The sequence below is a fragment of the Chlamydotis macqueenii genome, chromosome 1 (genome assembly GCF_036417535.1).
Source record: "Chlamydotis macqueenii isolate bChlMac1 chromosome 1, bChlMac1.mat, whole genome shotgun sequence".
In the NCBI taxonomy this organism is placed as follows: domain Eukaryota; kingdom Metazoa; phylum Chordata; class Aves; order Otidiformes; family Otididae; genus Chlamydotis; species Chlamydotis macqueenii.
Window position 1 is genome coordinate 192,487,904 of NC_141556.1, and position 24,906 is coordinate 192,512,809.

Sequence of the window (24,906 nt, forward strand, 5' to 3'; positions counted from 1 at the left end):
ATCAGCCTTGTAGAACACTGGAATAGGTTGCCCAGAGAGGTGGTTGATGCCCCATCCCTGGAAACATTCAAAGTCAGGTTGGATGGGGCTCTGAGCAACCTGATCTGGTTGAAGATGTCCCTGGTCCTTGCACAGGGCTTGGACTAGATGACCTTCAAAGGTCCCATCCAACCCAAAATATGCTGCAATTCTGTGATTCTATGATCTCAGGCTAGTGGCCACATCTTTTCACCAGTAAGCACCATTAGGAAGAACAGTCATAAGATGCAATGCTGTTTAGTACTAGTTCCCTGAGTAGCTGCTGTTATAAGTATAACCTTAGCAGACAGACTGGATTTGCAGACCTCCATTTTCTGGATCCTCCCAATTACTCAGAATCTGCACAGCAAAGCGATTCTGGATTTCAGGCAACATTGTGGACATCTGCTGATACTGTCCTCAGTTGCTGCCTTCTGTTTGCCACAAAGTGAAGCCTGGTCGCAGCATTCCCAGGCACTATTTTTCCCAGCTCTTTTTTATGTGGATGGATGACACGAGCACAGCTGGGTGCCTAGTATCTTTCCTTGGCTTTCCTGTAAGCTGATGTCAGATCCTGGCTTTTGATTCAGCCTTGCAGTGTAAGGTAGTTGTAGCCTCACTCCGTAGCCTGCAAATATCCTCACCGTAGTGTTTCTTCATGAGAGCTTTTAGAGCCCACGTGCCTTTCCAGTGGATGGAAAGGTTCAGGACATCTCTGTAGCTCCAGCTGCGAGCCTGTAACAGGGAAGATTCACACTGGCATACGGCAATCCTAGCTGCAGAGTTCCAGTACTGATTTCCAGGCATGCACAGCAATGCAGGAATTCATTTTAGCTGTGCACCAGCACTTCAGTGAAGAGGTGGCATCTGGGTGTTATGACCCTCGAGCAGGTAAAGAATAAAGTAAGCATGGAGGTTGATCCCACAGGATGGAAAGCATCACTGAGTGACAGGTGGAAGACTGGCAAGATGCAGTACAAGTGCACTCAGGTGAATCCTAGCACATCTGAAGCTAATGCACTGGAAGCTTACGCTTCTGAGCAAGAATGTACAATGCAGTTTTTGGCTGCTGCTGTGTACTAAGAACTGGTGACCTTAATATACAAAACGTGAGCTTGTAACAAGCCATATCACTTACAACTTAAGAAATTTCTACACAGATTTTGTTTTTCCTAGGCTTCATGGAAGAAAATTGAAATTAACAAATAGCAAGTAAATAATCTTGAAATTATTGCAGTAGTTCTAATTCCTGGACTAGTGGCAATGGAAACCTCAAGTCTAAAATTCATTTGCATAATTCTGCAACCTGATTTATTTCTGAGACATACTTTCCTCTCATTGTTATTTCATTTACTTTATTTATCGTTTGAACTTCTGCTAGAAGATTCCCATTTTCTGTTCTAATCTTTGCAATCCACCAAAAATTGTCTTGTGCTTTGACTGTATGGTGATGTTGTGCCCCTCAGAAAGTTAATTTTATAATATTATATTTTACAGATGTAGCCATTTTTATAGCTAGGACCTTGGAGACAGTTCATCAGGGAAGTTCTTTTATGCTAGAATGGTAGCAAATATGTTCAAGATCTGCCATCAGCACCTTTACTAGAACAAAAGTGTGCGTATGTGTGCACACCTGTCAACATGCACACATAAATCTGAGCACCAGCACATCTTATGGAGCAGCGTTCCCTGGATTAGCACTAATGTCTGCTCATGACACTGAGAAGCAGGAAGATGAACTCAACAGAGATTCAATTGTTTATGTTGTTGTTAAAGATCTGTTGTCAGCCTGATAGGTCTGGGGTTTGTGAATGGAAAGGCTTGGGAGTCCCTGCTTTCGAGGGTAGCGTATGTTTTGAGCTACTTTCTACAGTTTAAAAAAAAGTTTGAATTATAACAATTTTTAATAATGTATGTATTTCTCAAGGTCCGCCAAGAATTAGTTGAAGAATATGAGCAAGTTAAGAGCATTGTCAACACTTTAGAGAGTTTTAAAATGGACAGACCTGCAGATATCCCTGTATCCTGTCAAGATGAGCCTTTTCCAGATCCTGCTGTTTGGCCCCCTCCTGTTCCAGCTGAACACAGGTAATGAGAGGCTCAAGCAGGGTGGGGGGAATAAAGCCGGGCTGCCATAATTTCATGTTCTTTTTTGAATGCATTTGTAATGTGAAAATCACATTTCATTTCCACCTAGGTCATTTGCAATAAAGCATAAATATAATTTATTGGAAAAAAATTTAATTAAACTGCAGTTGGATTTATTGCTAAAGTTCTAAAGAAAGTCCTTTATTCTGGTAGGAGTGACTAAGTGCCTGGAACTAGAGTCTGCTGGAGAGATAAATGAGGTTTTGGTGACACTTGCCTTTGTCATGCACAGGGAGAAAACTTTTCCATTTCAGTTTATTTAAGCAGTTGAATTCATTGATGGCTGAGGACTTGGTAAGGAGCTGGAACTGAAGGATCTTGAAGGACACGGTGGTTAGAAACTGCTCCTTAGCCATAGATAATGCGATGTGGTTAATCCATTGGTTAGTTTTATTGCTAAACACGTTCTGTTATACACGGTGTCTCTCTTCTGTAACCGCCTTTACTAACTTTAGTTAGCTAATAGGTTTTTTTAAATAGATTGCTTGTGCATTTTGTGAAATCTCTATTTTAACCCTAATAGAGCTTGACACAGATTTTTGTGGAAAAAATCCAATTTAAAAACAAGAATAAAATTTATCATACCAACATTTTTCTAACATTATAATAGCAAAGAATTTTAATGTGTGTATACCACATAAGCAAAGGAAGAAAGTAAAATGTGAGATCTTGGTTAACACAAAGAAATGCCAAGTTTATTTGAAAATTTGTGTGCTTTATGATTATCAAACAAACAGATCTTCATTTTTCAAAAAACCCTAAGAACATAGGTGTAAAATAGTATTAATGTTGATTACCTTTGTGAGTGGTAGAAATTATTATCAGAATTTTGATGGTACTGCTATGTGAAGTGCAAGATGTATTTATTCGTGTATCTTTCTTAGAGGTAAAGGCCCAATAGTTCATCCACACTTTTAAGCGGAAATTTAAATCTTTGCCAAATAAGTAAGAAAAATTAGCCACTCTTTTATGCTGTTACGTTTGATGAAAATGTATACAAAAGCAAAATGTAGCAGTTGTATCCAGAAGTATGTACTCTTTTAAAGTGATGTTCCAGGAAGCTGATTTTGAAGTTAGCAAATTTTGAGTTACTCAGAAGAAGAATCTGTAGAATTAAATCTCCCATCCCTGGAAATGTTCAAGGCCAGGCTGGATGAGGCTCTGAGCAACCTGATCTAGTCGGGGATGTCCCTGCTCCTTGCAGGGGGGTTGGACTAGATGACCTTTGAAAGTCCCTTCCAACCCTAACCATTCTACGATTCTATGATTCTATGAATTAATAGGGGACACTGATTAAAGTTGGGTGACATTCCTGGCCATGTATTTTAGTTCTATATTTCAAGTCTGATCCCTAGAGCAGAATGACTGTGACACCTCATCTTAAAAACAAATTCTGCCTCCTCGTGAGCGATGCACACAAGTACAGGTGGTTGCAGTTCTGCTCTGTTTGCTTTTGCTTTCTAGGCAATTTTTACATTTTGACATTTTCACACAGGGGAATGAAGTCAGAGGTAGGAGAATTGTTTCAAAATTCTCTCTCTCTCCTTTGTTTTTGGGCCTGTCAAAGCTATTAGCTAGTTTTTTTTTTTTGGTTTTTTTTTTTGCCAGGGATGTCTTCTGGTTGTGTAGAAATTGTGCAGACAAATGTAGCCTAGTATGGTCTCCCAATTTGGAATCAGAGGAAACAACAATTTTAAGACTTTTACTAAATAATTTAATCTTTTGTTATATGTGTGCTGATTTGTTCTAAGATTTTCTGGTGTACTGATCTAGTAGAATTGATAATTTTCTTTTTTTCCATTATTGAATTTTTCAAAACATATTTTTTCCTTACTTTGAGTGTCAGACAGAATCAGAAATATGTTGCGGAATTTTCAGATTTAGGGAGATAAGACCTAGGGGCTTGTCAGCTTCAGTAATAATGCACTAAGAGAATTAATGAAATATTCGACTCCTTCCTTCTTAATGTTGCTCTTTTTTCACTGTTTTTAACATGTTTCTGTTGTGGTTGCTTGTTGATAGGGCTCCACCTCAGATAAAACGTCCCAATCGAGAAGGAAAACCTTTGAGGAAAGAATCACCAGGACTGCAGCCCCGTGGGCCTGTGGGCAGAGCACATGCAGTATCCAAGGGTGAGAAGTCTGCAGGCAGCCGTGAAAGGGAGTCTAGAGCTAGAGGAAGAGACGACAAGGTAAGAAGTGAGAAAGAACGTGGGGGGAAGGAGTTATGATGCAGCAGGTGGCAAAGGGAAGCATTCTTAGTTTCAGTTAATACAGGTAATAATGAAAACCCACAAGAATACCGTGCAAGAAAACTTGGTGCTTTCCTCTTGCCTCATGGCGGAAGCATGTATCATGGAGATATTTAGTAATAACGACACCAAATTAAGGAAAGTTCTGTCATGTTTGCTCTGTCTTGATTTTAGAAGATTTTTTGATGGGGGGGAAGCGTGGTGGCCTGTTGCTGGGGGTTTCTTATCATCTCAGTTAGACCATAGGCTTGACTGTAATCTGTCAATGTCAGTCAGGCATAAAGTCACTTCTCCTTCTCCCCCACCCTTTTAAAAAAAAAAAAAAAGAATACAAATATTTTGTAAAGATTTCCATGTAAAAGGTGCAAAAGTGGGACCACTGCCCTTCTCTAAACTTTAAGCATTATGAATGGAGTTCCACAGTACGATTGCCTCTGCCATACCATTGTAAAATTTAGGTGTGCCTGGAAGTCCAGGACAGTTCTGTAAATTCACTGATGCTAGGTAAATCTGCGTGAAATTATCTGAAGTTATATATTTGAAAATTATGTAAGGGACATGTAGTAAAAGCAAACTCTTATCAACTTTCATTTTCTTTAGTTTTGTATTTGTTATAGTATATAGGAAGATGCTTCTTTGAAATGCATTGTTTTAAAAATAAAACCAATGAAATAATTTGAAGTAAGTCAGAGATTCTTTCCTCTGAAGACACACAAAAAAGAAGCAGTGCTGAAGTGAAAGAAAAGGAGAAATGGTGATTCACTATCAAGTAGTGATGTCAAAGGCAGGACTGTTTTGTGGCTTAAAAAAATGCCTGTGTGCAAATTGCTGTTTCTGAGACACTTGCATTTTTAAATTTAACTGTGGAGGCAGTGCCAGGAACCCAAGAAATCTGTGGTTTAAATGATACAAGTCGAAAGTGTACTCAAGTGGCTTTACTTTCCTGACAGACAGAGATAGGAGAAGCCTCTTCCTATGGGGGCACACAGTATTGTACAGATCTTGATAGATGAGTAAGAAAGTATTTAGGCCAGTTTTCCTCCAGATGAATTCGGTTAGTCCCTTCGTGACCTTTCTATTACAGGTTGCTTCTTCACAGCGCAGAAAGAACGCAAAGATACGCTTTTTCCATCATGAATTGCTCTTCTGATACAAAGGAAAAGTATTAAGTAATCCCAGCCCTTATTACCATCAGTAGGTAGGGCCAGGCACATTTTCAGCAGTACCACTGAGTGACTGCACAGATCAAGTTTAGTAATTTTAGAAATCTCTCTACCCTGGATGAGTAAGATTTAAAATAACAAGTGTGCATTCTGCAAGCTGTAAAAAGCTTGTGAAGACCTCTGAAATTATTTACAGTTCTGCCAGCTATATGGGGAATTGGAGTTGTGGTGTGTGACAGGTTCACCAGATGTGCTTGTGTAAGGCAGCCTTCAAAGTCTCAGCTCTAATGAGGGTGAACTCTGCTCTCAGAGCTTCCCGGTGATGAGCATTTCAGGGCTTTACAGTAAGGAGCTCCCACCAACACAACATGACTTGTACAATACTTGTCTCTGGGAATAATGCGATGAGCAACACTGCTGCTGTCAGGCAGAGGAAGAGGCATGAAGGTGTTCCATTTAATGTGGTACATTTTAAATGCTACTCTTATCTGAATAAATTGGTCACTAGATGGCAGAAGGAAAATGTGTCTACCCTTCAAAAAAGTACCAACATGTGCTCTTGTTTCCCTCTTTGTCTAATTACTTGGTGTTTATTTTACTTTCTTTGTCTGGGGTATATATGCAGAAATCACACCAGGTTACAAATTGTATGATGATTTTGTATGGGATCCATGATTTTCTTTTGAAGAAAATTTTGAATGAAAGAGGAAGCAGCCAGGTGTGGGAAGTGAGAGAAGTTAATGCAACTTTCCATATTTTACACACAGGCATGAAAATAGGTTTAACTTCCCTTTCAACTTTACCATTTCTTAGTTTGCAAGAGTCTGTGTTCTTCTGTTTCTGAACTAAAGCTATGTGGAGCTTGCCTCTGTAGCCTAGGATGTTGAATCAAAAAGGTTTGGTAACTCTTCATGTTCAGTTAAAAATAACAGGGCAAAACTGAAGCTTCAAACTACGCAACCAGATACCTCTTTTCTCATAATAAATGTTTCAGCTCTGTAGTTCTTGGGTTTGGGCGTTTAGCTAGAACTACTTAGAATATGTAATGAACTTGGATGCCATATCCATTTCCTAAGATGCTGGTTGCAGTGTCCTGGCTATAGTATCAACAATGCAATATGCATATTTACTTGTAGTATTTTTCAAGATGAGTATAACTATAATGTGTATGTTTTAGAAATGTTTTATCTCATGGTAGTTGTGATGCCTTCTTTCACTGTTTCTCCTCCCCAGACAATATAATCTTTTCATTCTGACTGTAATTATCTTGGGATAAGGAGTTTTAACCTTACTGTGCCTGCAAAATGACCTTTTGTAGCACTACATAAAACAATTTTGAACTGCAACCCACTCAATGGTGTTTATCCACAAAACCCTTATATTTACATGTTGCTTTTTCTCAAATACTGCTTTCAAGTGCTTCTTCCTTTTTAGTTCCACTGGAAATTATTAGCCTTATTCTCAAGGTTACCTTCTGCTGGACCATTGCCAAGAATTTTAGCTCCTGTTCAGTAGTTCAGCTTAAAGAGGCAGCATGAACGCTACCTGTCTGTCTTTTAGAAATTGCACAATACCGTTTATAAGCACTAGAGTACTTTTAAGGGTATTCTTTACATTATTTTAGACTGCCAGTGGACAAGGACGGTAGATATTGCGAAGGATATGAAACAGCCAAGGGTTGTGCTGCTGTATCAGTGAAGTGAAAATTAAAATTTATGAAGATATGACTTAAAGTTGACTTTTTTTTTTGCTTGATTATTCTGATAGGTGTCATCAAAAGCAAAAGCCAGGTAGATTACAGGAATATGGATGTGAGATGAGGTAGTCACATTTAGGTGGAGGCACAGACCTCCACGCTTTGGGACTAGAAGGCTGCATAATCTCCATCCCAGAACACCGAAAGAACCGATAGGTGAAATTGCAGGATTGGGAGCAAGCAGATTTCCAGTAAAATTTATTTGGTCTACTATTGTCTCATATGAATGGTGACTTGTGTTGACGTGCCTGTATTTAGAAGGGGAAAGGAAAAGTGGTCCAGGTAATTGGAGTTGTTAATTTTACCTAAACGGTGTGCAAATTTTTTCAACAAATTTAGAATGGACAAAATGTGAAAGCCTTGGGACTAACTGGAAAGTGGAATTAAGTGAAATAGAATTTCTTAAGCAAAGGTGTTGCCTTTGCCAGCGCTTTCTTTAGAGTTCTAGTTAAATTCTTAGAAACAAATTTATCTCCCTGGATGCCACACGATAAGTAATTAGTTAATCTAGTGAGTATGTGGTGTATAAGAATTTTAAGGAGGGGAGGAATTAGGCAGCAAGGGGAATGTAAACAAGTGGTACAGAAAGAAAAAGTATCAGTCAACTGGCAAATCATTTATGGATTTCCTCCAGAGTAGAGGTTGACTTTTGTTTTGCACTCAAATTAATGACCCTGGCACAAAAAAAGAGGCATTTGCTAGTTCAATTTGCTGATGACACAGAGTTGGGAAGCACCATCACCAGAAGAGGCGAATGAGGCTTTTGTACAGGAGGAACTGGATGACTCTGCTGGAGTCACAGAAATGGGATAATGTTCAGCAGTGCAGAGCTGCAGGCTATGTTCTAGGAGACTACAAGAAGAATTTCTGCTAGAAGCTGGGAGATCAGCAGTAGAGGAGAAGAAAGATTTGGACATATGGATGGGAAGTGCTGGCTGCCACAGTGAGGCACAGCCAAGTGTCACCTTTGGCAGCAAGGGGTGGAGAGTGCATCTGGCAGTTGGTGTTTGGTGTTTGTGTGTAGTGGAGAGCCTGCAGGAAAAAAGAGCCTGCAGGAAAGCAAGATGTCTTCAGGACCCAGCTCTGGTCGTTGCAGCTGCCAGAGTTATCCTGCGTGATTGATCTGTTTGAGATTCAGTGTAAGGTGGCAGTACGGTATAGCCATGGAAATTAATGTAAATGAAATCCTAGGCCCACTTTGTTGAGCTGTTACCAGCAGAGAGAACAAATGCCCATGCCGTTATAGGAGGCCCTGATGAGACAGTAGCTGGAGTATTTTGTATACATTTCTACAACTGTGCTCAAGAAAGATGTGTTAATATTAGAAGAAGGGAGGGAGAAAAAAAAGGGTTGCCACAGTGAACAGGTAATTGTGTTCAGCTTGTGTTCCAAGAGGAGACTTACTTGCTTGGTGAATGAAGGCAGAGTACATGCATGCTGCAAGTACGTTGGGGTGGCATCGTCATCATCATCAGTGAGGTGACTGCTGAAACTAATGCACAAACAGTACAGGAGTAGAAATACATTCATTTTGGAAATAAGGTTTTTGTTCCAGCGGGTTAGTACAGATCTGACAGCTCTTCCTAATAGAAAGCCTAGAAAAGTTTGAAAATTTCTAAGTCAGAATTTGGTTGGCTGAGGTGAAGGTTCCATGATGGGATTCCCAAGCGGACTTGGTGGGAGCAGTATCTTGCAGTCCTGTATGCTGGCATACGTTCTTAGAGGGAAGCCACTGCAGCAGCTTTAAAGCTGTCTTGGGAATGTAATTTCACAAGAAGAGATGAGGATGGGACTGAACAAATTATGCTCACGCCTGCTGCCTGGAATCAGGTTACAATTTTAAAATTATATTTTCTAGTCTCACCTGCTGACTGAGGACTGCATATTGGACCAATTTGGGGCCAACGTTAATAATATTATTACCTGTGAAAACGGTAAATATTTTGAATATTGGTTTAATTCCAGAACTGAAAAAAAAAAAAAAGGAAATATTTAATGTCACTAATGTGATGCTGAAAGCACCTCTCCCAGTTGGCCACCCTTCTCCCTCTGTTAGCGAGCCGTGCCGCGGGGAGCAGGAGAAACAGCTCTCCGACAAAAATCACCAGCCCTCCTAGGAGAAGCCAATATGGCGGCGTCGGGGCTCAGCGGGGAGGCGGCCGGGCGCGGGGAGGCGCCACCGCCCCGGGGCGGAGGAGCCGAGGGCGTCCCGCCCCGCCGGAGCGCGCGGCTCTTTCTTTCCCCTTTCATTTCACAGGATTACGTTTGGTTTGGTTTTTTTTTTTTTCGGTTCTTTGAGCTGGCTCCCAGCCGTGCCCTGTGTCGCCTGCGTTGCCGGATTTGCGCAGCCGCCTCCTTTCTGGCGCAGCAGACGGGCTGTGTGCCGCGCCGCCGGCCCGGCCTCCCCCGCTGCGCTGCAGCCGCCCTGCCCTCTCCCGCGCTGTGAAGCCGAACGCAGCTCTCAGCCACCCAAAAAAAACCCCAAAACATCCGATTTGTTTCGAGATGTGCAGAACAATTCTTCCACTAAGAAACCCAGTCCATTGCAGAGGATAGGAGAGAGGCGTGTAACAAAGACAGCAAATACCTTTCATTTAATTGTCCTTTTTTTTCCGCCCTTCTTCTTTTTCTATGGTTACATTTGGACTCCATTTTCTGTCCTGAAATCTTCCAATTCTACAGGGCTTTTCTTTCCGTTTCCTTTTTATGCCAGGCCATTACATTTTTGACACCAGCTTTTTTTTTGTTTCTAAACACAACTTTCACCTCCATTTCCATTGCAAAAAAAAAAAAACAACTGACCTGGGAGTGCTAAACAACAGCAGTTCACTTGGAGGCGAGCAATAAAAATAGCGGGAAGATTAACTGCTCCCTCGCAGGCCTCATGGGCGAGCGGCAACGGGGAGGGGTGTAATCACTACCTTTTTTCTTTTTCCGCTGCGAGGTTATTTGTGTGCCTCCAGCTGCCTCTCGGCCCGCCTTCGCCTGGGCGGCTTTTGTCCAGCCAGCTGGGATTCTTTAACTTGCTGCTGACAGTGTTTAGAAGCTGAGTTAAAGAGTCCTAAAGCGGCTCCCTACTCAGCCTCCTTCGGTAAAACCACGCAGCTGCTTTGCGGGTACCGCTGAAAACCGCCGTCGAGCTGGGAGGGGAAAGAAGCCGTTTCCTTCTGAAGCGGGAGAGGAGGAGTGCGAACCCTGATGTTTCAAAGGGAAAATCTGACTTCAGCCCTGTACGCTTCAGGGCACCATGAAAGTATTAAGTGGAAACTCCGGGCCGTTTGGGGCAGAGGCAGCATGTGGCTCAGTCACTGAATGAGTATTGGCATGCTGCAAGAAATTATTGAAGTTCAAAGAAGCCTTGGTGACTTGGGAGCTTCTTCAGGGCTTTCGGTGCAACCTTTAAATAAATGTGAGCCTCTAAAAGCAATTTAACTGTTTATAGAGCTGGCCTGTGAATGGGAGGGAAATAGATAGTTTGCAGTTGAGGAAAGTTCTGGGCAGGAAGGCCTTAATTAAACAAGGGGAGAGAATCTTCTTGGTTTTCTTCTATCAAAACCAACAGCTTTTGTGTTCCTTTTTAGTGATGATGGGGTGCCAGTTGGCGTGGCAGTTGTTTAGGTCTGGCAGGTAATGCAGCAGGTGTAGCGTCTTCAAAATATGCCTCGGACGCTCTGGTCTTCAGCTGGGAGTTACTGTAGCATTAAGTTGTGACATGGCCTGGTTTGTGAGGCTATTTCTGCGTTTGTGCCTTTGGCTGGCCAGGAAGTGTGTCAGTTGTCTAAAGACTGTTTTAGCACTGTTAAGAGAGTCTGGTTTGCTGCTTCAAAACCAACCAGCTCACCCACCATGATGAAGTCTGATGGGGTTTTGTTACTGAGCTGCATCTATGAAGGAAGCATGGTGTTGTTGTGGTGGAAGCAACCACAGGTGTTTGGAGATTCCTTGTGGAGTGCAGGGTGTGAACACATGAGTTTTGCTGGCCATTGTGGTGCTGAGATAGCTGTGTTAAAGCTTGATGCCTTCTTGTGGCTTCTACAGAGATGAACCAGACAATATTGCAATATATTGCTAGTGAAGGGTATGCCAAAAGAAAGATGTCCTGATGAGTCTGTGACTTTCGCTTCTAGGGAAAGAAAATACCCCAGGAAGTTGGTGATGCGGAAATACCAAAATTTGATGGAGTGGGTTACGACAAAGACTTGGTCGAAGCTCTTGAAAGGGACATTGTATCAAGGAATCCAAGCATTCATTGGTATGAGGATTTTCTCAATTCAAGTGTTTTTGCTACTGTCTAGAAGGAGAGAAATTATCCTTCTTCTAACTCTTAGAACAAGGAGCCATCGTGATCTTCTCCAGATAAGAAAAACAAGGTCTTTTGGTTTTAACAGTTTATTAATTTGATTGCAGTTAGGCTTCTGTTGCTATGTGCAGTACCTCCGTTACAGGTACTGCTGAAATGAAAGTATACTCCAGAGAACTTTAAAGATACCACTTTGGTGTTCACATTGTCCAAAACAATTTTTAATTAAGCAGCTCTGGGTAACTTGAGTTGAAAATAATTTTTTCCCTACCTTCCAAGAGTGGATTCAGTTTTAGGTCACAGGATTAAAGGAGTGTTCTCATGAGGCATATACTGATATGCTAAAATAGATGGTACTAAGTGAAAAGCTTCACTATTTTTTCTTGTGTAAAAATAGAAGAAATATGGTTGTGTAGAAGGAAATCTCACACGCAGGGTAACACTAGGTGTGCTCTTTAATCACAGCTCAGAGTTGGGCTACCACCAAGGTGAGTGGCAAACTCTGCTACATACACAATCTTCTTATATACTATTTCTATATGATTACATAAGGTTTAAAAATTCACAGAAGTTTCCACATGGCCTTTTCAGTTCTTAGAACTCATCAGTCTTAATGTCCACAGAATTTCACATCTTTAGCACAACTTCTTCTGTCTTGCTCCTGCTCTGCTTCAAATAAGTTCTCTTCAGGTCGTCACTTTTCATGATCTTCCTCTTTGAAGGCTTGTGGTCTAGAAAGCCTATAATACACTTACTCAAGCAAAAATCAGTTGATTGATTTCCTGTTCATTAACACTGCAAACACACCTGTAAAGGTTAATTTATCAACTATTGTCTATCTATTCATCGACTGATTAGCTTTGATCAGTCTTGTGACCGCCTTGGGAAGGGCTATGCAGGGGACATAGCTGAGAACCTGAGTGTTCCAAACTCAGTGAGCAGCAACAAAAAGGCCATAGGCTTTAACAGTTGTACGGGAATCTTATACAAGTTTCTTATCTTGCACAGGGATGACATAGCGGATTTGGAAGAAGCCAAGAAATTATTAAGAGAAGCGGTTGTTCTTCCAATGTGGATGCCTGATTTTTTCAAAGGAATCAGAAGACCTTGGAAGGTGAGATTTATTTGGTGCTTTAGTAAATGGCAAGCTGTATTTGTGTATGTCTGCTGCTGTAATGTGTGTGGATGCCTGTAGCAGAAGGCTAAAAAGGCAAATGGGAAAGATCAGGAATTTGTTCATTAAGTCTTCTCATAATGATTCATGTAAAATGCACTGAAAGAAACAGCTGGAAGTGTATGTGGGCTTTCCAGTAAATAATAATTCTTTTGTATTTACTCAATCGTTGCTTATTGACGTTGTAATACTTTCTAATATGTCAGCCTGTGCATGTGAGCAAGCATATAAGATATATTGACAGAAGCAGAAATGCTTAATAGACGGCTCTGCTTAAGGTTATGGTGGCTACTCTTCAACACTTCACCGAGGAAAGTCGTCCTTAGGCTGTTTTATTCTACATGTGCCAACTGTCTCTCATTCAGACTGCAAGGCTGGATGGTACAAGGAAGCAAGGAGAGAGGGGGCTGATCTGAGTGATGATTTTGCTTTGCAGCCACACTTTCACTGGGGCACAGTTACTGCTGCAGTGGGAGAAATTCAGAGTGGGAGGATGAGCTGGCAGTGGGGCAACAGGAAGGATGCAAGACGGAGCTAGCCTGGCTGATGGACTAGAGATGAGCCCAAGATGAGCCTTGCTTGGAGCTCCAAAGGAAAAAGGAGGGAGGAGGTTGCTGAGTATTTCTGTAAACAGAAAATAACGTGATCCTGCTTTTGTTGTGGATTGACCCTTGTTCTGGGAACAACAAGCTGCAACACAAGGGCTTTCTAGTTACTGAGAAGGCTTACTGGGGAAAAGAATCTGTTGCGTATTGTCTTTTATTCTGACTGCAAGGCAATGGCAATGGCAATTGCATGTGTGGGGAATGCTGTGCACATGAGTAGTTTCTGTGGTTTAGTATGCTGATTCAGCAGCATATTTCAGATCTTGTGTTACTAACACTGTCTCTTCCTGCTTGCTCCTTGTACTTCTCTGGCTTATACTTTGGTCTGACCCTCAAAGCTCTCCTCTTCCAGCCTGAACCAGTCCTAGATCCCTGTTATTCTGCTTGTTAACAAAACAAAGCCGTTCGGGAACTGATGAGTGGATGACGTGTCATTCTTGGGGATTTTATCTACAGACAGTAAAGAGGGGAAGTCAGGAAGAGTGTGAGCTGATGGCGGGAGCTGGGAAATTGCTGCTTGAGGACTGTTTGTGAAGGTTTTATTTTAGTGAGTTGCAGAGGGGCAGCCCAAACCTAGAGTCAACCCAAACCTAGCCCCAGCCCCTAGAGGGCTTGTGGTCAGTACCAGCAGGCTACAGGTTAACCTTAAGGTCAACAGATCTGTCAGCTTGGACAGAGCCTAGATATTGTGGGTTATAATTGTAGGGTGAGATTTTAGTGTCTTTTAAACAGCTGAATCTCTCTCTTCTCCTCTTAGTATAGAGGAAGTTAATCCATACCCTTATACACTATGAGGGCTCTATCTTCAAGAACTTTTAAGGCAGTGAAGAGCTGCCATGGTTTGTTTTTTTTTTTCACCTATGCCTAGAGGATGTAGTAGCCATCTGTCTTTAAGGCAGATATCGCAGCAGACTGCAGCAAAGAGTGAAGAGTGCCCCTGGCCCTGTCTCCCAGTATTGTGTCAGTGGATAAAGAAACAACAGCCTGATCTCCCTGAAAGCATTCAAGGCCAGGCTGGATGAGGCTCTGAGCAACCTGATCTAGTCGGGGATGTCCCTGCTCCTTGCAGGGGGGTTGGACTAGATGACTTTTGAAGGTCCCTTCCAACCCTAACCATTCTATGATTCTGTGATCTTTTAAAGAGTTTCAATCTGCATCCCTTTGCATGAGATTATCTCCTCCTCCTGAGCAGTGTTGCCTCTGAAAACTAGGTGGTTGTAGACATGGAAAAAATTTTAAGATTATTTCCTCTCGTCAGTCTGAAATGCAAATTGATTTCTGATGAGTCCATGAAGAGTCGTCATTGTTAGCCTTTTCCCTGGTGACTTGTGAAGCTGTAACTCTCCTGAATTTATTTTTCACACAGAACAGCATGTATTTTCCCTACTGTTGACCTCTGACTGTGCTACAAGGATGAGAAGTTTTGAAGGGAAGACTGTTTCTTGCAGTAATCAGTGTAGCAGCAGGCATTTGTTGAGCCTAGGCATTCAGGACAATAATTCAGGGAAAAGGCAGCCCAATCTGTTTTTGGATTTTCAGACTCTCCCGAGAACAATTCCCAAGACAGCCCTCACAGTTTGTGCCTGTATTCAGAGGATGGTGCCTCTTATGAAGGAGCCAGCTGTCTTCCCTGCTTCAACACAGGTGCTGTGTAGTTGCAGCCACGGGTTTCTGAGTGTTCACGGGCTTGCTCTTTCTTTTTCTCCGAACTGTTTTGTGCCGAGAAGGCCTCGTTGCTCGCTGTGCTTCCCACTGCTCTGCTAGTGATTGTTACAACAACAAGAAGTGACCCTGCAGTGATTTCATCAAAACACTCACTCCCTGCAGTGCATTTCAGCTTCTTATTGGAATACTTTGGATTAACAGAGCCTTAGAAGAAGAATAAAGAAGTCTCTGTGTTTGTCAACGGTTTTAACTAGTGAGTAAGTGGCAGCCTCCTAGTTTGCAGAGAGAAAGAGCAATTTGATCCTATGTGTTTCTGTTTGAAACCATGCACATTTTGTTTTGCTGAGAACTCAAGTTCTTTTTTTTTTTTCTTTTTATTTATCTGATACGTCTATCGTCTTTATCCTCAGAGAGCTTGGTTTTCCCCTGGCTTTACACCTGGTGTGGCTGCTTTGCACCTGTGTTATGCACATATATAATGCCACCAGTATGATGTGCTAGGTAACGCTCGCCCTAATAGTTACCCAGGAGGTGCAAAACGATGGACTTCAATTTTGGCAGTGAGTGGGATGTGCAGCTGAAGCCAGAATTTGACCTTCCATAATAGTGGAGGACCAAAGCAATATCCAAAAAATGACGTTAGTCCCTTGTATCACCACGTCCTGCAGTAAAAACAGCTCGTCAAACACAGGGGTCGAGTGTGGTTTGAATTGAGGTGAAGCTTCTTTTAAAATATTAAATAAGCACATTTGAAACTTGGAGAGAGTATCTCTGACCTGCGTATCACAGGCTGAGTAATTTTCACCCAGTTACTCCAGGGTTGTACTTGTATATTATTATCATATCAGTATGATTATGAAGCAACCCAAATCACTGTATACATCTGAATGTTCATGGGGAGAAAAAGAGTCCATTTACTTTTTATGCTTGCTGCTCTGGAGCTTAGGAAACCTTGGGCAGCCTAAGGAGTGACATTGGGCTGTTAGCGGTATGGATGGCATATGAATGTTTCTAAATTAATTTACCAATGAGTGTATGTTGAGCTTGCATTAGCTAAGTGTTAAATGGCAATAAAGGTATTAAGAGTTAATGGAAAATGGAGTACAGAGAGGCTATTGCTTTTGAATAGTACATTTTTGAATAATTGCGTTCCTGGTTGATTTGTTTTTATAGATCTTTTCCATGTCATCCTTCATGCTTTTTGAAGTAAATTTTTGTGAGGAACAGATGAAATCTAATTTGCTATGTGGCTTGCATTTACCAGATATTTTATTGCTGTGGCATTTTATGTAAGTTATTAATTGCAAAGCACATTATGATGTGCAATTCTAATTCTAGCTAATTTGATTACCCTTGCAACACAGTACAACTTGACTTCAGGAAACTCTTGTTAGTATGTAATAAGATCTTGCCATTGAGAGGGAAAAAAATTGCAAGCTCCTTGCACATTTTCATAGCGCCATGCTCAAGATCACCGTGCCTTATTCTAGTGCTGTACAGGGGTGGAACACTGTGTTGTCCCTCTCCAGCACTGCTGCTGAAAGTGTTGGAAAGACTATCCGTAAGGATAACTGTATTCAGAAATGTGATCAAGAGTGATTAACCAGTCTCAGTGCTACAATCTTAACATGGGTTCTGAGAGCACTGTGTGCCTGCCTACAAACCTGCTTGTGTAATGATGGGTAATGGTGCTGAGCTGCTGAGATGTATGCTCCTTACTCTCTCTTTCTGATAGACCACGGATGCAAAGACAGTCTGATGATGTGGATGCCAACCTGGAACTTAAAAATTGTGGTTGAATTTTTTGTTTTAAAGCATTTTGAATAATCACTGAGGTTCATGTGGGGCTTTTGTGGGGTAGTCCACATGAGCCAGAGTTGCTTATCTGTAAAACAGAAATAGCCATGCTCTTCTGCCATCCAACAGTGTTGGTAAGGATGATGTTTCATCTAGGAACTGCTAAGATGCAGTAGTATGGCCATAGGAGTACTAAGATGGAGAGATTAAACAGTGTGACAAACCGTTGTATTCATTGAATGAATGAATGCATGAGTTATGCATACTGAAACGTAAAAATCAACCAGATTCATACATACACATTGTCAGGATTTTTTGGCAAAATGTTTTTCTAAAGAAAAATTTGCTACTGGGGGAACGCAACTTTCTGCAAAAGTATTTTGGTTTCTGTGAAGCTTTCTTCACGAAGGGGCCTTTGTGCCAAAAAGAAGAATTCACTGTCTTCATCTGCCTTTGCAGCCCCTCCTGACTTGAGAAAAGGCCTTATTCAGACAGGCTTTGTCTGATTCAGAGCAAGGCTGTAAATCTTGTTCGTGTCCCAGGTGGTAGGTGCAGCAACAGTTACTAGCTTTTGTGATTCAGACTCCAGTGGAGTGGTAAAGAAGAAATCACAAAACACTTCCATGCTGTTCTCGAAAGCAGTATTCTCATCTTTTGTTTTCCATTGATGCCCATTAGTTATTGAACAATTTAAGTACAGATCTTGAATCATATTGAGATGTAGTGTGCAGTACCAATTGCAAAGTTTCTTTATTTGTTGTTCATTACCTTTGTTTTCACCTTTCAGGGCGTGCTGATGGTTGGCCCTCCTGGCACTGGCAAAACAATGCTAGCCAAAGCTGTTGCTACGGAATGTGGAACGACATTCTTCAATGTGTCTTCCTCCACTCTGACATCTAAATACAGGGGCGAGTCCGAGAAGCTGGTCCGCCTCTTGTTTGAAATGGTATGTCCTCAATTATGTGATCTGGGGAGAAAGGACCTCTGTCTTGGCTTCCTGCCCCTCCAGTTGCATGTTGCAAGCATGGAGTTCATTGAACTGACACCCCCTCAACCAGTTAGAAAAACACAATTTCTGTGTTTCCATCCTTTTCTGGTGTGTTGTTGAGGATTAAGAAGGAAATGGTTCATCACCCATGTTTAGGATAGCATTTTCCAGACTAAACGTAGAGTTGTGACCTTGACAGAGATTCAGTTCTTATTCCGTTACGGGATAACAAGCCCAGAGGAAGTAGATTTGAAATTGGAAGGGATTTGGCTATTCTAGTAGCAATACATGTTTTAGTTCTGTTTCTGTTCTGAATGATGGACACAAGCCTCTCAGTGGAGTTGCGGGTGTGGTCCATCATACGGTGTATCTGAAGGACGTGCCCATCTGGGCCTATACTGAAGACTCATTCACCTCTTTAGGATTCTCATTGCACTTCTGCCATACGCTCAGTTAAAACCTGTCTCTGTTGAGACAGACTGAGCTTCCTTCTGTCCCCTATGCTTACCCCTCACCAGCGCAAAAACCTGAATATGAAAACTTCCTGTATTTTGATTGTGTTCCTTTTCCCCTTTGCAACCGACACTGAAAGACTTCTGATTCAAGGAGTACAATTTAAAGTGTATAAAATTCAGCATGTGCCAGCAGTTTGTGAATCAAGATCTTGAATTATTTTCTTGTGATGGGCAGGGAATGGGATGTATGTAGGTCGTCTAGTGGGTACTGGGTCGTGGTTTGATCAGGGCCTGTGCTTGCTGCTGCAGCCTTAATAGTGACATTTTCATTTGAATAAAGGCGAGATTTTACGCTCCAGCAACAATCTTCATTGATGAGATAGATTCAATCTGCAGCCGCAGAGGCACGTCTGATGAACACGAGGCGAGTCGCAGAGTCAAGTCAGAGCTGCTTGTGCAAATGGACGGTAACAAGCGTTTAGATACAAGTTTGGGGCTGGGGTGCTGTTTCTTTACAGGTGGGAACATAAGAACTTGAGCAGTCTGGGAAACCTGGCTTTATGGATAGGGGAGAAATAAGGCAGAACTTGAAAGTAGTGTATTTTTGGAGTGTTTGAAGGCAGATAACTGAGTAGGGTGTACTGCTTTATTTTTTATAAAATGACCATTTTGATGGTAAATTGAAAACTCATATTTAAGAGACACAGATTCTAGGAGAAGCAGATAATGGAAATTTGTGCAGTTTAATACAGGTCTTTAATTTTGATGCATTTTAAACAAATTTCCCCCCTTTGCTAGAGTCTCCAGCTCAGAGACCCCATTGTGAGATCTGATTTCGCTGTATTCTGTGGTGGCGGCGAATATTACCCTTTTAGTCAGATTCAGTACCTATTATGTGTACATAACGAGGATGACCATGTGAGGAATATTGTATAGTGCAGTGGTTTGATAACCACCTCTGTATCGCAGTTGTTTGACTACTATTTATAGTGTCCTCAAATGCGCAGGTTCATTGTGATGATCTCAGGGTAGGCAGGTTTTTGCCCCCAAATGGTAATTTCTTTGCAGTCCTCATTTGGGAGGCCAAGGAGTGATTCCTGTTTCTTCTATGGCCAGATTGGACAGAGAGAGCACTAGTGGGACTAGTGGGGCTGCACTCACCTATGACTGTGTTATTAGCCCTGTCAAAGAAAGCCCTTTCTTGACTCAGCAAAAGAATGAAGTGTCCCCCTCTCTGTGACAATGATGGTCTTGTCACACCTAAGCTCTAGGACTTTTGGAAAGGGGCACGAGGACTATATGGAGCTGTTGCTTAGCTTTGTCCAGGCTTTTGCAGTGTTTGTCAGTGCAGTGTTTCTTAGTAAGCATCTCGATCAATAAGAGATGTGGAGTGAAATTGCTCTAAACTGTTGTGCTTGCAGGGGTAGGTGGTGCTCTGGAAAATGATGACCCTTCCAAGATGGTTATGGTATTAGCAGCTACAAATTTTCCCTGGGATATCGATGAAGCTCTCCGACGGAGACTGGAGAAGAGGATTTATATACCTTTGCCCACGGGTATGTTTCCTATGAGCGTTTTCCTTTAAAATGGTCTTTGCAAGATAAGTTTAGGATTACTGCAGGACTGTTGGGTTTTGGGAGGAATCTTGATGTTTTTGTGATGAGCAGTGAAATTCGGGGGTTAATCGTTTGACTGGTTTGCTTCGTTTTTAAAGAGAGTGAGAGAAAATAAAAAAAAAAACTACTTGCTTGGGGGCTTAAAAACAAAGAGCTGTGGCATTTCATTGCAAGCCCATTGATGGGTTCTTACATTCTGAAAGAGAGTTAGTTTTAATGAGACTGGAATTATTTTAAATGTTTAACAGTCAGTCCTTGAGTGATCATCAAAGGCAGCCTTTGGACATGTTTAGAAATATTGCAAATGCACTCCGTGCCCTTGCAGACAAATGCAAAGAAGTGGATCCATGAATTTTCATTTACAGGCTTAGTTCATTGTAAGTCACTGCTTGCTTGCCTTTATGACTGTGCTTCGAGTCACTCAGAATGCAGCAGGCTGATTGCTTTCCTGCCCTAAGACGTCTCGGCTTGTATTGTCTTTCCTAGCTGTCATTCACCTGTCCTATTAATTCTGAGATTCCTATCACTTGAAGTTTGCATAGCTTCGTTTCTTCTTGGTACAGTGGATGCCTCATCTCCCTGCATGAGCACTCACGGTAACAAGATGTGTGTTCATGGTGACAGCAGTTGTGATTGAGTTTAGCAGGTATAAGGACACTTGATAGTTTTACAGCTTGTCTCTGCAGCTTACAGGCAGTAACAGCTCCGAACAGGATGCCTGTCTTTATGACCAATTAGTTTAAAATTCTATCAGCTCTTTCTCTTGTTTCTAATTAAACCAGATTGTTTTTTGACACACTGTATTACACCCTGGACAACATACGAGATGTGCTCCAGTTTTATTTCCAGTCTTCTGTTCTCTTGCATCTATTCTGTAAATGAGAATGTTGAGCTATTCTGGATGAGTCTAAACCATGCATTTGTAACTGTACTGTATGATTTTATGTGGTCAGGCATTTTAATTGAAAAAATGATGTGATATGTCATATATAGACCTGTGTGGAGTTTGATGTAAGTATATATTCTACTGTGTTTAATTTTCAAAACACTGCAAGGACTTGCTTAGCCCCCTAGCAAAGATTAGAAGAATATTCTCTGATACAGGACACTCTCTGCAGGTATGCCATATGTACATTGTGCTCTGCAAATAATAAATCCCCATTTTATAGCTAGTGCCAGTTGTCTGTGATTGATAACCATGTTCTTGACACTTCCGCAAAGCACACAAAACCTTTAGCTGAGCTTTCTAATTTCTTTTATATTTCCCCTCCCCTCAAAATTAAAAAAAAATATTATTAGAGACATAAATAAATAAAATATAAGTGTGGACATTTCCTTAAGACTTTTAGCCTTTCCTACTGCTATTTCTTCTGCTGTGCTTATCCTCTTTTCTAGGTCATAAAAACTGGTCACTGTGGAAATAAAGATGCTGAGCTGGTGTGTTTTTCTGTGCAGTATAGAAGCCAGGAAAGCATTCGTCCTCTTCTTTACCACCCTTGAGCAGAGTAACTCTGAGGCCTAAGCTGTCAAATGTGGATTCCTTCTTATAAGCCTAGGCTGCTTAACATATGTACCCAAATGCACACGTGCACATGCTCTCTACAAGAAAAATGGTTAATTGGCTGCATAGATAATCATTTGCCCAGCTGGTTATCATGGTGCACACTGCATCTAGGTCTGAAAGTGGGATACCAGGGCCTTTGTATTGTAAATATGTTAATATATGTTTACTGTATTAATGTATCTGTTTTCTACCAGGCTTCAGTAGCTTTCTTGGGTCACAACTGAGTAAAGTGCTTAAACGTATGCTTAAAGTTCAGCCTATTGTTAAGGGGTTTCTGCTGTCTGAAGCGCTGTTAATAGAATCCTCATTGTGGTTCTAACGAAACTGTGTGAATAATATGCAATCAAACACTTGAACAGCGAATGAATCCAAAGGGATGTGAGAAGAAGCAGACATTTGTAGGATTGTACTTTTGTGCCCTTGGGTAGTATGTGACCAAATGCTTTGTCACCTGAGACATAACAGACATTTTTAATGACGTACGACTTTGGAAAATGTCTCTAGAGCATGCTGTTTTAATATGCTGCTTTTAACCATTTATTTTACTGTATTTGATTGCACACTTTACTATGATTTGCTCTGTCTCTTTTCTTTTCTTATACTAAACCATTTGTTTGTACTTTTCACTGAAAAATCTAAGCTGTGTTTATATCTTTTTTTTTTTTAATGTTACTCTTGTGAGCCTTCAAACAAGTATTTTTGTGTTGTAGCAAAAGGCAGAGCAGAACTACTTAAGATTAATCTTCGGGAAGTAGAACTGGATCCTGATATCAGCCTTGAAGAAATTGCTGAGAAGATTGAAGGTTATTCTGGGGCTGACATCACTAATGTTTGCAGGTATCTCATCCCCCTTAATTTGCAAATAAAACTGCATGAAAAGTCATCGTTTGTATTATGTGATAAAAGGCAGTACCTACTACAGCGGAAGCCATGCTAACTGTGACTATGTTTGAGGCTCAAATCCGTTTACTAGAATCACACGTTAGGTCAGCCTTCAGTGCAGCACAATCTTGGATTCTGCCTGAATCTTCTAGGTGCAAAGGTGATACAGATAGTTTATAGCATTAGTATTGAATTTATTTCCATCCTATTCCCACAATTTGTTTCATGTTTTGACAAATGAGTCTTTTCTGGTGGAAGATGAGTATTTGAAAAAAACTTGCTGGAAGGAAGTCTATGCCCCTTATAATGTTAGGATCCTTGCCAAGAGAAACTGATCCTTTCAAGAACATGGCTTGGGAGTTTTTTTTCTTCCCCTGCTGCTTTGCTGAAATTGTGAAATGACTCCATGGTTTTGAAAACTTGATGTGTGTCACGCAGTGCAATAGTTAAATTACCTGTTCTCCCTAAGGCCTATGTTATCCCATGCTGGGAAAAACCTGGGGAAAGAGAAAATGTAATTTCAGACTGCATGTGGGCCGTGGTGTGAGAAATGAGCAGTGTTCTGCGTGCCAGTGGGCCATACTGACAGAACGCGAGCCTGGAAGGAGTCACAGAGCAGGTAGAGCATGAGGAGCCACAGGCACCGATGTCCTCAGCCCTGCACTGGTGTCTCCTGCTCTGCCCTTTACAGATTCAGGTGCTATGTGTGAGCAGGCAACACAGCTGGGCTGCACTCTGAACACTTGCTGGCTGTCCTTTTGGCTATATGGTGGGGAGAGGGTTGAAATCTAAGGGGATGGGAATGCAAAATCCAGGCTACTTTAAAAAAAAAAAGTCTTTGAGTGCAGTTCCTTTCCCACCCTGCCCTTTTCTGCACTGAAGTTGTAAAATTTCATGTCTATGAATCATTGTAAAAGGTTTTCAGTTTTATAGTTTTAATTATCTCTGCACATTTACCATATGCTTAAATGGATTTTGGTGCCAATGTATTCTTTATGTTGAATTAATGTAGTGATCTGGGAACATGGAAGCTAAGAAAGATGTGAACCGCATCTTCTATGGTAAATAAATGCTCTCTTAAGTGTTCCTGCCAGTGGTTTCTAGCAGGAGAATTCAATCAAAATTCATAGGCTTACAGCACATGCTGCTAGCAATTAGCTCCCATATATTGTCCTGTATTTCCAGGGATGCCTCTTTAATGGCAATGAGACGGCGTATTAACGGCTTAACTCCAGAAGAGATTCGTGCACTTTCTAAAGAGGAGCTACAGATGCCGGTTACCAAGGGGGACTTTGAGCTGGCTCTGAAGAAAATCTCCAAATCTGTTTCCACTGCAGACCTGGAGAAGTATGAAAAATGGATGGCGGAGTTTGGATCTGCTTAATCTCAGTGACAGCTCTCCTTTGCTAGAGTTTTATGGCTTTTGTTGTTTTCACTTGCAAAATGAGTTAGAAATCTTTTTAAAGGTTTAATAAAAGGTCTGCCTCTGCCCCCGACCCACCCCCTTCTGATGACAAGATCTTTTAAACTCCATTTGCCTTTAAAGGGAATGAACACAATAATGAGCTGATATTGTAAAAGATATTTCATCTCTGAAATAGTGAAATAAGACAAACAGGAAGGGAAAAATTATACTTGTGAGGATGATATTTTTATTTTTTCAATGAAGAGCAGTGTTACTTAACCTCCTCGTAGTCATCTCTCATGGCTGGAATCAATAAATCAGCTGGGGGATGTGACTCCAGAGGAGCTAACAAGGGCTTGCTGTACCCCCTGCTCTTAAGTGCTACATTTTTGCTGAGCTGCTGACTCTGCCTCCCTTGAATGTGGCATCAAAGTTACTGTTCTCTCTCTCCCTGCTTGGAAATTCAGAGGAAAGCCTGTGGATTAATTGGCGTTACACAAAGGAAATGAGGATCAGTTTTCCATCAAGACACGGGCTCAACTCTCCTCTTGTGTACACCCATTTGCAGTTGATGTCACTTCAGACTGGAATTGTGGTACCTGTGACGACTTCTGATGGAAATGAAAGGAAAAGAAAAAGACCTTGATTGCTTTCAGTCCAGTTTATGCTTGATCTCGGAACATAGTTTGACCAGTAGGCACTTTGACTTACGTTATGTCTTGCACTTTTATGCTTATGTATCATCCTATACTTTGTCCGTGCTGTCTAGATATTAATGTTATTATTGTTATTTAAGTACAAAGAGTTTAATACAATAAAGACACTAATATTAAAGTTGTCTTTAAAACACAACGCTGTCCTTAAAACACATGGCTGTGGATGTCCACTTCTGATGAGACATGAACTCTTTCCTAGCTTTACTAGGCAATTAATTTGCACCTGTTTGTGTTGTAGAACTGTACATGCTTCCTAATTTTTTTTAATGACAATTTCTTAAAAATGCATAAATGTTATTGATTTAGGGGAAAGTAATCTGTACAATCTATCTCATTTATGTTATTATCTGTTTCTTCCCTTCCTGCGCACAAGTACAGGGATGAGAAGGGTTGGTTTATAAAC

The 24,906-nt window shown here is 41.3% G+C and overlaps 1 protein-coding gene across 1 annotated transcript in view; it reads left to right on the forward strand.

Moving 5' to 3' along the window:
* The window catches only part of KATNAL1 (katanin catalytic subunit A1 like 1), a 45,332-nt gene extending 20,693 nt beyond the window's left edge, over positions 1-24,639 (forward strand). Inside the window, exons 3-11 of the mRNA XM_086772010.1 lie at positions 1,946-2,106; positions 4,189-4,357; positions 11,464-11,588; positions 12,645-12,750; positions 17,665-17,823; positions 18,661-18,787; positions 19,742-19,876; positions 22,211-22,337; positions 23,568-24,639. Coding sequence (XP_086628136.1) covers positions 1,946-2,106; positions 4,189-4,357; positions 11,464-11,588; positions 12,645-12,750; positions 17,665-17,823; positions 18,661-18,787; positions 19,742-19,876; positions 22,211-22,337; positions 23,568-23,766 — 1,308 coding nt within the window. The 3' untranslated portion in view covers positions 23,767-24,639. The remainder of the gene's footprint in view (positions 1-1,945; positions 2,107-4,188; positions 4,358-11,463; positions 11,589-12,644; positions 12,751-17,664; positions 17,824-18,660; positions 18,788-19,741; positions 19,877-22,210; positions 22,338-23,567) is intronic.
* Positions 24,640-24,906: the final 267 nt, after the last annotated feature.